Source organism: Scomber scombrus, chromosome 23, assembly GCF_963691925.1.
Source record: "Scomber scombrus chromosome 23, fScoSco1.1, whole genome shotgun sequence".
Taxonomy (NCBI): domain Eukaryota; kingdom Metazoa; phylum Chordata; class Actinopteri; order Scombriformes; family Scombridae; genus Scomber; species Scomber scombrus.
In genome coordinates this window covers 6,762,682-6,779,652 of record NC_084992.1, presented here as the reverse complement: position 1 = coordinate 6,779,652, position 16,971 = coordinate 6,762,682, and the positions used below count along the sequence as shown (strand labels likewise).

Here is a 16,971-nt window from a genome sequence, read left to right as displayed (position 1 = left end):
AGCAGTAAATACTTGCAGTTGACATTATTCATCCACAAGGTTAATATAAGTCCAATATTCACTCTCTTTTAGCTCTATTTTTGTTCTCCACCAGCTCCTGAGAGAAATATCTGGGTCTTTAGCTGCTAAATTCTCCACTATGTTCACCAGTTAGTCTACAGCTAACTGTGTCTGTTTGCTGTTTGGTGCTGAGCAGGTATAGTAGGGATTTAAAGTTATCTGTAAACAATAATGTTGGGGCCATGAAACCACAACAAAGAGCTGAAAGATGCTAAAAGGCTGCACAGAGCTGAGAGGAACAGATTAACCTGGGTCGTCTATCTTTGGGTTCGTCATGAGAAGCTTTCACTTTCACTTCAGATGTTGTCATCTGATTAATCTGTGGTTTCTTTTTCTCAATCAATCTATTCGTCCTTCCTAAAACACTTCTTCTAGTCAGTTTGTATGGTGGGCTGAATTGTGCATCAACACCTGAAAACCTGTCTATCAGTGATTGTTTGCTAATGTTTCAATGAACAATTGTTAAAACTAAAACTAAAAAAAACTGGCTCGCCTAAATGCAATATATTTCTGTCACTTAATCAATAAATCAAGTTGTGTCTGCGACGCGTTACACAACACATCCGTCTGACACATCATCAATCATCTTGGCAGGTACGACACATATTCCTGACGGCGTCTGTGCCGCAGCTTCTGCTGTTGGGTGTCAGGTGCATGTTGTCTTAAAACAGCTCGTGACACCACTTCCGCTCCGCCCACCTGGGACGACCAGAGCAGGCAGAGCTAGCAAACGAGCTGACAGGTCCCACAGGTAGACACACCTGAGAGCCGGACAAACAGGAGGCAGAAGGGAGGATTATAAGTCAACGTACACACCTTTTCAAGTGGCAGTAACACAGTTTATCTACTGATTTAACTTCGATAATCCACAACAACTACAATCCTATAATAGATTTTAAGCTCCTCATACAAATCCAGTGTTAAACCAGCTACTTGGCATAGAATAAAAGACATTTAACAATATAAATCCACTACTGAGCAACACAGATACAATACTGAGCTGGAACAAATAGCAGACTGCAACTATTTTCATAATCAATCAGTCGTTTGAGTCATTTTCTAATCAAAAGTCACTAAAATGTTATGATTCCAGCTACTTCAATGTGAGGATTTGCTGCTTTTCTCTGTTTTATATGATTATAAACTAAATATGTATAGATTTTGGATTAGTTGTTGGATAAATTAAGACATCCTGGACTCTGTGGTTGTTTTATAGACCAAATGATTCACTGAAAAATTAAAATAATCCTTACTCGCTACCATAAATGACGTATGTTACCATAATATATTCACAGAAGCACAGAGACACCTTGGTCCTTGTGAGTATAGTCCTATTAAAGCCAACATCATAAAGCAGATAAGGATACTGAGCTTTAACATATGTTTGATATATGAGTCACTGAGAGAAATGTACCGTTACGTAAATATTCAGGTGACCATGGACCTCAAAATGCCAACAGGTCATTTTAAACTCAGTTGAGAGCACCAATGTTACATCACATGACATCAGGACAGATTTAAACACAAAGACCACTATAAATTTGTTTGTGAGAACAAATATGACAATAGAAGTAATCATATGTATAATAAAAGGGATATAATGAGAAATGTAAACTCCATTAAGGTCACTATAAATTCAATTTAGAGCACCAAAGTCACGTTATAGTGGCATCATGAGAGATTTAAACAGCAAAGGCCGCAATAAACCCAATAAAGAGTACCGATATCACAGTAGAAGTCATATGTACATTAAACAGGGACATCATGAAAGATATAGACTCCATAAGGTCACTATAAATTCAATTTAGAGCACCAAAGTCACATTATAGTGGCATCATGATCAAGATTTAAACATCAAAGACTGCAATAAACTCAATAAAGACTACCGATATCACGATAGAAGTCATTACATGTATATTTAAAAAGGGCCATCATGACAGATATAGACTCCATAAGGTCACTATAAATTCAATTTAGAGCACCAAAGTCACGTTATAGTGGCATCATGAGAGATTTAAACACTTAAGACCACAATATCCAATCCAATCCAATCCACTTTATTTATATAGCACGATTTAAACAAACACAAGGTTTCCAATAAACTCAACAGAGAACCAATATGACAATAGAAGTCATTATATGTATATTAAAAGAGACACCGTGACAGATATAGACTCCATAAGGTCGGTATAAATTCAATTCAAAGCACCAAAGTCACTTTATAAGGACAGACTGAGAGAAATAAACACCGTATTAACTAGTATAGAGTACCAAAGCCATATCACAGAAATATTATAGTAACATAATTAGAAATGTAAACACCTAACTCCATTATAAACCCAATACAGAGTGCCAATGCCTTAATAAAAGTCAATATATGTATATTAAAAGGGACATCATGACAGATAGACTCTATAAGGTCTCTACAAATTCAATTTGGAGCATCAAAGTCACTATGGGAATATCTTAAAGACATTTTTGAAGGATATAAACACCATAAGATAACTATTAACTCAACACAGAGTACCAAAGTCACATTATATAAGTCAACAGGAATATGAGAATGCCATCCTCTGAGATACAAACACCATAAAAAAGGACATACTGAAAAATATAAACACCATTATTGACCCAATATGGAGTACTAAAGTCCCATTTGAGCCAATAGGAGGACTGTGGGAACATGCTATGAGCGTTATAAACACCATAAGATGTGTGTAAACTCAATGTGAAGCTTCACTTAGTCTCTGTATAGATCATTTAGATGTATTAAGAGCTTTTAACACCACAATGCCACTACTAACTCAATATGGAGGACACATACAAGTCAATGAAGGCGGGTTTTTTTTGGAAAATATTATAATAATGTGTCATATTTCACAATACAGAGTGACACAGCTACACTAAAGTCACTACTGTAACTCATGTTGAAGCAGCTTTGTCAACGTTAAACAGACTTTTTCTTCAAAGTGGGTGCGGAGAGCTGACGTCGTTTCATTGAATGAAGTGTTTGTGGAGGTTTTTACACCACATAAAGAGCAGCAAATGAGTTTAAAACATAGAGAAAAGGGCCTGCTGTTGCACAATGCCGCCTCCACTGTTGATAAACTGGTTTAGTTTGGAGGTATGGAGGCTTAAAAAACACCAAACAAAGCGTCAGATCCAACAGCGCGTCCACCTTTGCGCTTACCTGCATACCAGGAACTTCCATGGTTACTTCAACAAGTATGAACGCCCTTTTCCTCCTCCAGGTTGGTCTGTTTTTCTTCTTCTTCTCTTGAGTCTAGCTTTCTTTCTTTTTTGTTATTCCTCTTTGAGCTTCACCCCACAAGAACAACCAACAACACCAACAACAACACTAAAAAAAAAGGAGAAACTTTCTCCCCAAAAAAAGGAAAAAACAAGGTAAAAATGGAGTAAAAATGAAAGATATCCGATTGAAAAAAAGGGGGTTTTGTGTGTTTTGCAGGCAGCAGCTGAAAAAAAATGAAATGAACAAACTACACACACACATACACGTCCTGCTGTGAGAGTCTGCAGCAACTAGAAGAAAAAAAAGAAAAGAAAAGAAGTGTTGAGCAAACGAGGAGCATGACGAGCTGGTTACTGCCCACTTCAAGGGAGGAGCAACATGTGTGTCAGTGTTACGCATGAGGATGATACTGCCACCTCCTGCTTTCATCACAGCAGTGACTCTTCACTTCTCTTTAGTGACTGAAGTAGGTTTTAATGGACACTACTGTACAGTATCAGATTAGTATATTTCAGTCTATATCAGTATTTATCAGTATGTAATATATGCCACTTTAAAATATGTGCAATATCAATCAGATATCACAATCAGGTGTATTATTATCATTCAGACACTACCAGTATTCCTGTTGGTACAATTAATACTACTACTACTACTACTACTACTACTACTACTGCTGCTGCTAATGCTACTTCTACTACTAATAACATAAACTAAATTTAAAAAAATAAATAAATAAACCAAATAGAGCAAGATTATGCTGATTATGATTATCCTTTTTAAATTGTATTTAGGTGAACTGGCCCTTTAAAAAAAAAAGATGAATGTATTTTTTTCCTGATGGTCCTTGAAGGCAGCGTCAGGTTTCGATCTGACGTCACCCGGAAGCGTGGGATCGGGGGGGCGGAGCCCGGCAGAAGATGGCTCCTCTACGCTGCAGGCGGGACCCCTGCGGCGTTATCTGTCTTATTCTAACTTATTTCAGCGTGTTTTACGCGGACTACGTGGTCATACAGTATGTCCTCATCCCCGCCTACTCGGACAGGTCTGTACTTTGTGTTTTTATATCGTTTAAAGCATTAAATAAAAGCCCGACATGGCGGCAGCGGCTCTGTGCTGTCTCCATTCATCTGACAGCATCCTGACGCTGTTTCCTCCTCTGCTGCGATATTAAACGTGTTTCTCTCACAGAAACATGCACTCAGATATCTCCTGTGTGTGTGTTTGTGATTGTATCAGCCTTGTATTGATATAGTGCAGCATAATCTGTGTTTGTGCTGTTGTTGTTTGTTTGTTTACCAGCTGAGGCACCAAAACACTCAGTCAGCTGTTTGGTGTCTGTTGTTTGTGACAGATTAAACTCAGCTGACACCACAGAGACTTAATCTTTATTTAATGTATACATACACTGTATTACAGGGGCGATTTTAGACCCTTTGTATGGGTGCTCAAGCACCCCTTAATGTAATCCCAGCACCCCTTAAAATAAGTACATTATTATTGTATTTTTTTACCCTAAAAATTAATTTATACAAATTAAATTATTTTGTGAGCCTGTCTGTTAGAGATGGGTCAAACACTTATGCTACAGGTTCAAATAGTTTTATGTTAACAGGTCTAATGTTATTTGGATAGTTCTGTCATTAATATTGTTTTTCAAAACACTAAAGTCCATAAATAAAGTGATGTGGAATAAAGTGGAATGACACCTATATATCTGTGATAATATCACTGATCAATATATAATATGCAAGTGCCAACACATGTGTAAAGCAAATAAATATATGAATAATATCAATAATATATTATGCATGTAATACATAACAATCTATGACACCATGAAGTCGAGAAAGGACACATTTATAATACAGGGACATCTTCTTCTTGGGTGTTTTTGCTTGAAAAACCTACTTCAAAAATGATTAAATTATCAAAATAGTTGGAGATTTTCTTTTGTTTTGATTGACCAATGAATTAATATTTATAGTGATATTTATATGATACAGAAACAGTTCATAGTAAGTGAAGAATGACTGTTTTGAGCTAAAAAAAAGTGATCATTTCCAGAGGAAGGTCTCATGGTGTACAGTAGGGCCTGACCGATACTGACATTTTGGAGCTGATGCCGATATCAGGGAGTAAAAAATTCCATTATCAATATATTGGCTGATATTATTATATGTACAAAATATATACAAAAATACAGATCTTTTTGCAATGATCCCTCAAATGTGGTTATCAGACACGTGTTAGATATGTAAAGGAGGCCATGATATTTTACAGTTTAACAACAAACTACAGTGGGAATTGAATAATTATGATTAGCGATTAATAAACATAAAACAATACAAGCATATATTAAACTTGAATTAATAAAGTAAAGGATCAACTACACATAAAAAGCTGCCTATATAACTTAATCGGCCATATCTGTGATTGGTCAAAATTGGCTGAATGATATATCTGTTGGGCTTTACTGTACAATATATTGTCATAACCATAACCCAAAGTAAAGACTGACTCTGTTTATTTATTATAACTTAAAAAAACATGTTTTATTGTGTATTAAGTCTTGTTCTGTGCCTCTCTGACAGTGTTTGGTGTACTCTACATGGATCAGTGTTCAACCTGATTCTGCTGCTGCTGCTGGCCTGCCACTCCAAAGCTGTCTTCTCAGACCCAGGTCAGTAACTTTTTAATCATTATTTATCATTTTAATGTATTAATCCTGTGTGTTACATGTGTTGTTGTTGTTATCATTATCCAGGTATGGTGCCTCTTCCTGACACAGCCATAGACTTCTCAGACCTTCGCTCCCAGTCGTCTCGGATGAACGAGCGGGTGAGTCACAGTTAATGTTTAAATCCAGGGAATTCTCACTGATTTCATAAAGTCTAGCCCTTAATTTTACCACTGAGCCATGTGTTTATTGCCAAAAACAATTACAAAATATGTTTTAAAAAATGTCAAAAACGATAAAATATTCAGAAAAGGTTATAGGACCTCAAAGTTTTACATTCACTGGAGCTCTAAAGGTCAGAGTTGTGGTTTTGGTTGATTTTTCAATGTTAAAATCCTGACTATCCCCCTTTTTTCTTCTTCTCACCAACTCAATAATAATAATGTACAGAGCTAAAGAAAGAGGCTAATAACAGAGAGGGAGTATCAGGGAGAATGCAGCCACTCTGTGATAGTAACTGTATTATTAACAGCTATGTATTTATCTCGGTGTGACTCTGTATTTACATCTGAGCAGCTGTGCTCATGTCTGCTGTGCGGTCTGTCATTATCTACTCATGATCTCAGTGACAGATGTCTGTAAGGAGGATTTTATAAGGGGGATTGCATACAGTATGAGACCCGTGTCCAGTGTTGGGAATGATGTATAAATACACTCAACTTAACTATTTTTGATGTTTAACAATGCGCCGCTCCTCAAAAAGTTCACATTTTAAATACAATACACCATCGACGCAACCATGGGGAGCAATTTGGGATTAAGTGTCTTAACCTCCGATCTTTCGATTGGTGGTCGACTGCTCTATCTCCTGAGCCACAGCCGCATAATCTGGAATGTTGCATGTTCCATTCTAGAATGTGATTGTAATGGTTAATGTTCCATTCCGGAATGTTACATGTTCTATTCTGGAATACAATTCTGATTGTGATTGTATGTGTTCCATTCTAGAATGTTACATTAAGCTGAATAATAAATAAATAAATGAAATGTAAAAATGTAGTAAAATAGAATGAAACTGAAGCAGTGTCTAAATGATCCTGGTCTTGCAGTTTGTGTTATAAACTGCACATCTACAGAACCGTGACCAGTGTTTTTATGCATTATGTGATCAGGTCGTGTGTACGTCCCATTCTTCTGAACACGATATTTCAGGAACTCTTTGAAGGCAAATCTTCAAATTTGGCACAAACATCCACTTAGACTCAAGGATGAACTGACTGCAGTTTGGTGGTTAAACATCAAAGTTCACTGTGACCTCACAAAATCCCATCACTGGCTGTAACTCAAGAATTCATATGTTAATTATGACGAAGTTGTGGTGATTTTATTAAATTCCTTCAGTGTCTTCACTACAAATATTATGAGTCTGCACAACTGACTTGTTGGTCAAGGCACACAACTGTTTTGTTTTAAAAAAAAAAAAAGAAAAAAAAAGAAGTTATTCTTATTTATGTATGAAAGCTCAAATTTCATCCTTCATATGACAAAGAACGCACAATCTAAACAGATCCATACACTCCTAACCCCATCACCCACCACAAAATATATGATAAAAATTACATATTATGGAAAAATAGTAAAAATATAAACCTACATACATTAACAAAAAAACCAAACATACACATTTTAAGCCTGAGAAGCCTCTGTTTTGACCTCCATTGTACCCATTCTCACAAAGCAGAAGTCATACACTGTATACTGAATATATACTGTATATTGAACTGTAATTTAAAGTACTTGAGATGCCTGAAATCAGTACCTCAAAATGAAATGTGTTAGTTAAAGAGTAGACTTGTTTTTCAAATGATGGAACAACATAAAACTCAAATCATCCAACATCAGGGTACAGACAATCAATTTAGTTTTCTTATAAGTACAATTAATGAGCCGTATACAGTTCTTTCATGCTGTGTAATGCACTTTAGCTGCAGCTCCTTTAATGTAGGATACGGTTTATTTGATAAGCAGCTGTGTCTTGGATCATGAAAGCATGTATGAAAACAGTCTGATGATGTTCTACACAGTCTCTATGATACCCAGGAAGTCAGACGTTGCAATATTTGTTGTTAAATTGCTCTCAGGTGAGTTATTTTACTCTCATCTTACTTGTCGTCTTACCTGCTGTGTGCAGGGCTGTGAGGGCTGGACGGTGTGCAGTCGCTGTGAAACCTACAGACCTCCCAGAGCGCATCACTGCCGCGTCTGCCAGAGGTGTATACGCCGCATGGACCACCACTGTCCCTGGTGAGATCTCACCTCTCGCCTCTGTCTCTTTCCCTCTGATTCTCTCTTTTTGTGCCCCTCTCCTCTTCATCATCTACAACTCCTCTGCCTGAAGATTATTGTCAGTGTTTAATTTCTGTTTTTGTGTGTTTTTTAAGGATTAATAACTGCGTAGGAGAGCTAAACCAGAAGTATTTTATCCAGTTTCTTTTTTACACAGGTGAGTAAATATTTTACATCACATTATACATTAACTTCTACCCTAATACCATGATTACTCTTAGCTTTATGAGTCCTGCTTTAACTATTTCACCAAATCGCAATGATATACATAGTGATAGTAATGCAGTAATCAGCTATCATGATAAAAAAAAGGTGCTTTTCTAGTGATCCGCTGCCTCTGTGACTAATATTAACCCCAATCTGAAATGTTGCACAGATTTAGAGCAGAAGTTGTCAGAAAAGCCATTGCAATTATGACTTCTGAATTGCTGTGATCACTATTTCTAAGTCAATAAACTTCCTTTACAGTTTAGTAAGAAAGACATTATTACAGTTCTTCAACTTTAAATATTTCTTGTTCTAAATTGAATTAGGTTAATATCAAATACAAACCAGAAAGTGTTAAATGCAGTATTTTATATTCTTCGGCCTTTAACATTGGTAGGCATGGCCAGTCTGTACTCCATGGTGCTGGTGGTGTCAGCCTGGGTGTGGCGGATAAGGAACGAGAGAGACGGCGATGCGGAAAAGGAAGGAGAAGAGACGCCCAGCAAGCACCTGATAGTGTGAGTTTTTACTCTTTTTAGTTTTTATTGTGTAATTATTCAACAAGTGTTATATTATTTTATTGCTTTCTCTCTCTCAGTGCTCACTACATCATCCTCTTGGTGGAGTCGGTGTTGTTTGGCGTGTTTGTCATGGTCATTTTCTACGATCAGGTACACACAAACACAAACACCCTGCTTTTATTCCTCCAATTCTTCTTCGTCCTTGTCAAAATCTGGTGCCAATATTACCCACAATGCAACTCAACCAGCGATATTCTCGTCCGAGGTTACATGATGATGTGTAAAATTGGTACTTTTTTACTTAACTACGTTTAAAAACATAATTTGTTTTAACTCCTTACTTGAGCTGCTACAATAACTTCAACTTTATTTATATAGTACCTTAAACACAACATGGTTGATCCAAAGTTCTTCACACATGAACAGCAGACCTTTTTCAGCTTTTTGCCACCATTTGTCATCAACATTCGAAAATCAAACTTCTTAAAGCTTTGGATGGTTTCAAGCTGACATAAAACCCAGAGCTGAAAGCAGCAAGGTTACTGAAGTGTGTTAAAAGGCCTTCTTAGAAAAGTAGGAACTGAAACTGGAATAGAAGCAGAAATGTCGAAAGAGAGGAAATAATACCACATGATCATAAACAACAGTGTACAATAATTTTAAAGGTACATTTGGCTTTTAAAAAAATGAAGTTTCTCTCTCTGTGTTCACCAGTTGGTCTCCATAATCACGGACGAGACCCCAATTGAACAGATGAGGAACAGGCTGATGATAAAGGACAAAGGTTCTTCCTCCTCCTCCTCTTCTTCCTCTTCCTCGCAACCACCTCACCATCTGACGCACACCCGCAAGCCAAAGCTGGCTCTGCTGCGGGAGGTTTTTGGAAGAGGTGCGTTAGGGTTTGTCTTTAACATCTTTTTAAATTTCACTCAACTGAATCGACGAATCATTTTAACCTCCCTCTTTCTCTCCGTCTGTCCAGGTTCGGTCTTTTGCTGGCTTCTTCCTCTCCACTCCAGCCCTCCGTCGGTTGGCGGCATCAGCTACTCCGCCCTGCCCGACTACAATGTCTGACCTTTGACCTGTGAGAGCGAGACGAGGCGAGGAAGGATTTCGTGCGTATTTGTGATAGAGAGAGAGAGAGAGAGATTGAGTTTTCTGCCTAACTATAATGTCATATCTTTGGACCTGAGAGATGAAGAGGAAGGAGTATGAAGGCCGAGATGGAAATGAATGAACATGAATGAATGTGTGTGTGTGCGTGTATAAGATGGATGAATGAATAACTGTATAATGAGTGTGTGGGAGGTTTTTTCTCCCAAGGACCTAAAAAAAAAAAAAAAGTCTCAGACCCTTAGACTCATGAAAACATATTTCCTTTTATAAGGGAATAGCACTGATGGTCTCAATCTGTAGTTTAACTACCAGCTTTCTTTGTTTATTCGGACAAACGTGGAGGTTTCGACCCCCTGTGGACACTGGGGTTTGACAGATATGGGTGTTTCAAGGTTGATGTGGACAGTTTTACACTAAAGCTGCTAGTACCAGATGTATTGACCAACTTAAAATTTGACTATTTAAAATATAAATGTTTGACATGCATGATTAGTTTAAAAAAAAGAAGTGGTATTTATCTTGTAGTGGCCCTTTATGCAGCCCCTTAGTTTAAACTCAATGTTAAACAGGCCATTTACGAACAAGCCGTCAGTTAGATGATCAAATTTCATCGGCATCGACTCTCATATCAGTTTAACCCCAGTGTATTTTTTATGGTGGTGCGTTTAAGGGAGTTGCCAGTATTTTTGCTTAGTATATTTTGTTTAAAAGAAACACTCAGTTACTGTGTCTAAAGGAGGTAAAAGGGCATCGGCCTGGGGTCAACTTCCTGTTTCGTCATGTGTGTTTTTTAAACCTTTAAACCCCTGAATGAAAACTGATCCAAACTGGCCTTGCGGTTGTTGAACTGTGAAAGCAAACATCGCCCTAAAATTTTAGTTGTTACTGAACTACATTAGATAGAAGAAGTATTTTTTTCACCAGTGAATCAAATTATGTTGCGTATTTTTCTTCTTAGGATCTCAGTTAACGTCCGAGTCGAGCTTTAAATAATTAGCAGGAATGCCCTGATGTGTTTATTTTTAAGGCTGATACCAAAATCTGATACTTTCCCGTTCATTATAGTTAAATACATTTCTGTGAAGCTTAGTAAAATCACAGGAGCAAAAACAAGTCAAGCTTTAATTTTCGTGAGATAATTGATTATTTTTAGGGCAAATATTGACTATAAAAATAATCTCAGACACTACATGGCCAAAAGTATGTGGACAAATCCACATATGATGGTTTTTCCATAATTGGAACTAAGTGAAGAAGCCTAAATAACTAATAACATCATCAATGTCTGCATACTTTTGGTCAAACAGTGTATTTATGCATTTCTAATGAGTTTTGTTTCCTGTTACTGAGTTAAATTATGGTTCAAAATGTTAAACCAAACACCAAAAAAACCCACTGTAGGTCAATGTATTTTTCTATTATCAACTCATTTTTATTATTAAATCGACCAATTTTACCACAACAGCAACACTATTTGATATCCAAAATCACACATTTTTAAACATCATGAAGTTAAATTTCTACATTTTTACTGTTCACTAAAATTTTCTTTTTTATAAAAAAAAAACAAAAAAACTAGCTACTTTACCTACTGTAACATCCTGTGAATTAACATTCCCAAATTGATTTAACAATATAAGATACTGTATGTTGGAATTTGGATGCCTTGGGATTCAGAAGCAAACAGGAATGGAGAATGTCTGCAAAGAGATTCCTTTTTTGTGTGTTTTGTTTCGTGATTTCTCCCCCCCCCTCCTCATTCCTGTGGTTATTTTGAAGTATAAAAAAAGGGTTTGATGTGCTACTAACTAAACTGTGTTACACTTACAGGTTTACACTATTACTACACACACACGTATACATATTATATTCAAGCAGGGTGTGATTTTAAAGATCTAAAAACAAAATGAGGGTGCTGGGAAAAGACATGAAAGTCATTCATTCCTCATCAAATCACCCCAACCACACACACACACACACACATACACACACACACACACACACACACACACGCACACACACACACACACACACACACACACAGTAGTACAGTATTCTGCTGTATCTCAGTGAAGGGATGATTCTTAACTTATTTATTGTTTCTAACTATTCAGTGGAGTTAACTCTACCAATAACTGTGTATTTTTATGTGAAGGGTGAAGTTGCCTCTCTGGGTTCATATCTGCTGCTCTTTTGATGATTTGTGTATCAAGTGTAATCTTTCTTTGATGTATTAAACCACACAAAAGTTCGTTAGACATTGTCAAACAACAATGTCGTATTTCGTCACGACTCAGGAAACATTTTAGCTCCTGCAGTTTTAGGTGTACGGTTATGAAGTTGGTGAAATTAAACTGAATGAAGGTGAGGTTTAATGTACATTAAACCTGCAGCTCATTTCACCCCAACTTTCATCTTGTCTGTTTACACATTACCTCAAATTTAGGGTTCGATGTTGTGGTAGTTAACAGTAGAAGCTAGCACATCTTAATGGTCCCGAAGGCTCATATGAGAATCTTTATCCCGCGTTTCCTGACACATTTCTTTCCTCCAGTGTCAAAGCTGGAGGTCTGGAGTTGGCCAGTATTTGCTATCCTGACCTCCCGTAGAGATGTCCCTACCTCACGTTTTGCTTTGCTTCAATCGGACCAGTATTGACAGAGCATTAAGCTGGATTCATAGTGGTGCATCAAAGCGTCATGGTGTAGCTTTAGACACCAAATCCACCTGTGCTGAAACCAAGTTGCTGGTGTTGGTGGAGATCGTTGATAATGAATTTAAGTGACACAATGGACATTTCTCACATCTTTATGACATTTAATAGCGTTCATTTTTTATTTGAGAAAAGTAATTGACATATTACGCGATCATAAAAATAACCATTAGTTGCAGCTCTGCTTGTATCAATACAGGGAAAGCAACACCTTAAGTCAAGACTGAGTCACCAGACTAGTTTTTAGATAAAGGTAAATTGGTACTAAATGAAGTCGAAAAGATCTTCAAAATATTCAGCAGCATATTAATTTATCTGCATCTTTTTGCAGCATTAAATTCAGCTTTCAAAAGATGATATTGTGAATACTTTTTTTCGTCTGAGACATTAACTTATGTGGCAGAGAAACCACAGACACAAAGGCAACTTCACCCGTCACTGTTTGTTCATGTATGTGTTTGTAGATATTCTGACTTCTGTGTCTGACCTGGGCTGAATATGAGGAATATTATGACTTCAACAGAGTAAGCATGATGGTCTTCGAACCTCATTCTTAAAAACAAGAAAAACTGCCAGTTAGGAGCGAGGATATATCACTGGTTTCCTCTGAAAAAAGCTCTTTTCTTAAATCATGTGACATAATCTTAAATCACGTAAGGTGATCTGCCTTTTTTTACTAAACTCACATGTTTTAAGAAAATCGAATTACTGATATTTACTGATGATGACTCGCTATAAAACATGTTTGACATTAAACGTTATAATCAGGTTCGTCCTCAAGTCTCTTAACAAAGTAACTGAATACTTGGAGAGATGTTAGCAGTGGTTTTGAGAGGCATGCAGCCTTGTCAAAGGGTTTGTAACCTTCTATTCACACTGTGAGCAACTTGGATAGTGTTTCGCTCTTGAGTTTAGTACATCAGGCTCTGGTGGTGCTGTGTTACAGGGTTTTTTGTACAGTATATCGACAGAACGTGTATTTGTTTTGCCTGTTGTATTATGACTTGGTGGTTTTTGGAAATGGTGCTTTTATGTACAACTGTCAAAGCATAACGTTAAAAGACAGTGTAGAACTGGAGTTGCTCTTTTCTTTCGTGTTGCATCTGTTGTCTGTTACAGTAAGGCAGTTTTGTTTTTTAAAGGGTAGCAAACAGCCTTTACTTTATCCAAATGTTTTGTGTTGAATCTAAAATGTTTCCGGGTATAATTCTCAGATGGTTTGGCATCACGGTCATCTGTTCGTCGTGGCTTGGTAGTCTCCCCCATTTTGCATTCAAGCAATAGTTTAAGGAAATACACATATTTGCTTTCTTGCCACCAAGAGTTAGACGACGAGGTGTGACCCTCATGTCTGTTTAGTAAATACATTATGAAGCTAGAACCAGCAGCTGGTTAGCTAAGCGTAGCGATTGGAAACAGGGGAACCAGTTTACAGTCAACTAAAGACTGTAAATTGTTGGTCCTGGCCAAGAAATAATCCATCATATAACCTCTAACACCAAACGGTTAAGTGACATTTTTAGACTTTTGCACAAATTAAACAAACAACACCTGTTAATTAGTGAGCTTTAGAGGTGCTAGTAGGTGGATTTCGTTACTTTTAGACAGAGCTAGCTGGTTTCCCCTGTTTTTAGCCTTTATGTTTTGATAAGTGGCTGATGGCTGCACACTTTGTACTTTCCATGAGTATCAATCTTTTTGTTTAACTCACGCCAAGACTGTAAATAAGTGTATTTCTCAAATACACTTATTAAGTGTATTTCTCAAATACACTTATTTGGATAAAGACTTAAGAACGAAAAGAGCAACAGTTTACTGAAATGTCACCAGGCAGGCATAGTGCTTACATTTTGAATTTTCTTCTTTTCATTCAGGCCAGCCAAAGAAATACAGAACGTTGTGTCTCTGAACTGTAGTCCGGCCTTTACCACCAGGAAAAGACGAACATGTAATATATGATGTCTAGTCTCCTATTATCAATAATATATTACTTGGCCACCAAGCCAAGGCTCAAAAACCCTTCAGAGTTTACCATCAGTCGTTGGCCTCTTCTTCTCGGCTGGACCATGTTGCACTTTGTAGGTAATAAAAATCAGCAGGGATACCAGGAAGTTAAGCTACCAGATTTAACTTTATCAGTGACAAGAAGCTATGTTGTCTGTTTATTGACCAATAAATGGGCTATTGGTCTGTTCATCATTTTGCGCATGGTGTGAATGCAGGTTTTCCTTCACATGACTAATAATCAAACCCAATGATGGAAGCAACCGTCCACCAAGCTAGAAGATGCCTTATTTCCGATGGTTTTTATAGTGTTTAGATTTGACTGCAGGCGGCTGTTTCACGAATGTTTCTCGTAACCACTGGTAACCACTCTCCACACACTTCGTAACAGGCAGTTATACTTACGATACATGCTCACCCAGGTTTGGCTTTTTCGTTAGCTGTACATAGGAAGTTACATATTTTATATCGATGACGTGCAATTCTCATGAAGGGATGGGTACTGAAACTCAAAGCATTTTTTTTCGTTGTTGTTGTTTGTTTTTTATCGCAATCTGGGTAAAAGAAAAAAAGGTTTGAAATGTTTTTGAATATTAAAAAGAAGGAAAAGATTCAGTCTTTAAATTTGTCTCTCCGTAATTTTTTAGCCAAGATTGATTCGACTAAAGTTGTCTGGGAAAATTAAACACATTTTTGTCCAAGACCTAAAAACATTTCAAACTGTCAATGTTTTTTGTCCAGGTGTATGTTAATTATCAGGGTACTGGCTTGCTTGTTTGACTCTGTTGAAAGATGCAGTTGATCTGTTGTTTATTTGTTTTTTATGTATTAATGTCGATCAACAAGGGTGTGCTTGTTTTTGTCATCCACATTGGTGCAGTTGCCTGTCCGTCAGTTAAAATCCCACCAAAACTGTCTTTCGCCCACTGTGAGCTGAAACAAAACAAGCACACCCCATTTGCTGTTGTACTTGACAGCGGGAAGGAATGTGTGTACAAACAAAGAGGGCTTTAAATTAACACTTTGCCACCAGCCAGACACTTGAACATTACACATTCAGCTCTATTAGCCAGTGTGGCAATTCATTTACCTCGTTAATTAGTAATATATGGCCTTTATTGACCTCCAGGTACAAATAGAAGAAATTACAACCATCTCCTTTGTGTGTTTTATCGGCCTGTAATTAACAAACTCGTATTTTTATAATTTAAAGGAGAACTTAGACAGTTATAGTAGAACCAATCCAACAAAAACTAAAATGTTGGTAGGCTATTTAGGTGTTTTTAACGATTAAGGTCAATAAAGGAACATGTCTTCATATTTTTGCACACTAAGCAAAGGTTTTCTCTCTGTTCGTTGGCTGGTTGGCTGAAAAAGTTAGTTTCATGCCCTGCAAACAAACCAACAAAGAGTTTAATATCATGTGGCTTCATGATGAACAAGTTTACAACCGACTGATGTTTTATTTATTGTTACTATCTTGAAACCGTGACCTGTGTATTATTCCTATTGACATGCTGCACTGGCTTATTCAACTGGAAGTAAAACAGATGTCTTTTGAACTTCACTGGGTCCTTTTGTCTTTTTAAATTTTTTTTAAATTTTACAGTGTGTAATTTTATGAACTTTTGAGTTAATTTCAACTTAATCATTCTCGAAACTTATTATTTTTGTTTGTCTGATTTTGCAGGGAATCTGACCAGGTAGCGGGTCTTTTAGAAAAACTACATAGAAATCTCCTTGTTCATGGTCTGGTTTGCTTATGAAAGTCATAAAGGCACCAGAGGCATCATGAGACTTTCATAACATGTTAAAAGTTCCTTGTAGTAACTTTAGCTTTATGAAAGTGATTTCCCATGGATATTTTGCTTTATTAACATTTCTTTCTGTTTTTTAATTGATAATTTATTAGTTATTTTTCTCAATATCAATGGAACATTTACAACATAGGACAACATCAATATTTAAACAGCACAACACAAAGAAAACAAGGAAAGTCAATGGTAGCATATGGGTACAGCATTAGGCAGTTATGATGTATGAAGTAAAACAATTAGTTAAGATCATATTA

The 16,971-nt window shown here is 36.8% G+C and overlaps 2 protein-coding genes across 3 annotated transcripts in view; one reads left to right on the top strand and one right to left on the bottom strand.

Moving 5' to 3' along the window:
* Window positions 1-3,591, bottom strand: part of stk26 (serine/threonine protein kinase 26) — a 35,726-nt gene extending 32,135 nt beyond the window's left edge. For both annotated transcript variants that reach the window (XM_062444766.1, XM_062444767.1), the window contains exon 1: window positions 3,251-3,591. In XM_062444766.1, coding sequence (XP_062300750.1) covers window positions 3,251-3,271 — 21 coding nt within the window. In that variant the 5' untranslated portion in view covers window positions 3,272-3,591. The remainder of the gene's footprint in view (window positions 1-3,250) is intronic.
* A 642-nt stretch (window positions 3,592-4,233) lies between these two features.
* Window positions 4,234-10,645, top strand: zgc:77880 (zf-DHHC domain-containing protein). The gene is made up of 9 exons (XM_062445136.1): window positions 4,234-4,358; window positions 5,908-5,996; window positions 6,081-6,154; window positions 8,185-8,297; window positions 8,435-8,496; window positions 8,944-9,064; window positions 9,145-9,217; window positions 9,782-9,956; window positions 10,050-10,645. The coding sequence occupies exons 1-9, from the start codon at window positions 4,234-4,236 to the stop codon at window positions 10,139-10,141; spliced, it is 924 nt and encodes a 307-aa protein (XP_062301120.1). The 3' UTR covers window positions 10,142-10,645.
* The last annotated feature ends 6,326 nt before the right edge of the window (window positions 10,646-16,971 follow it).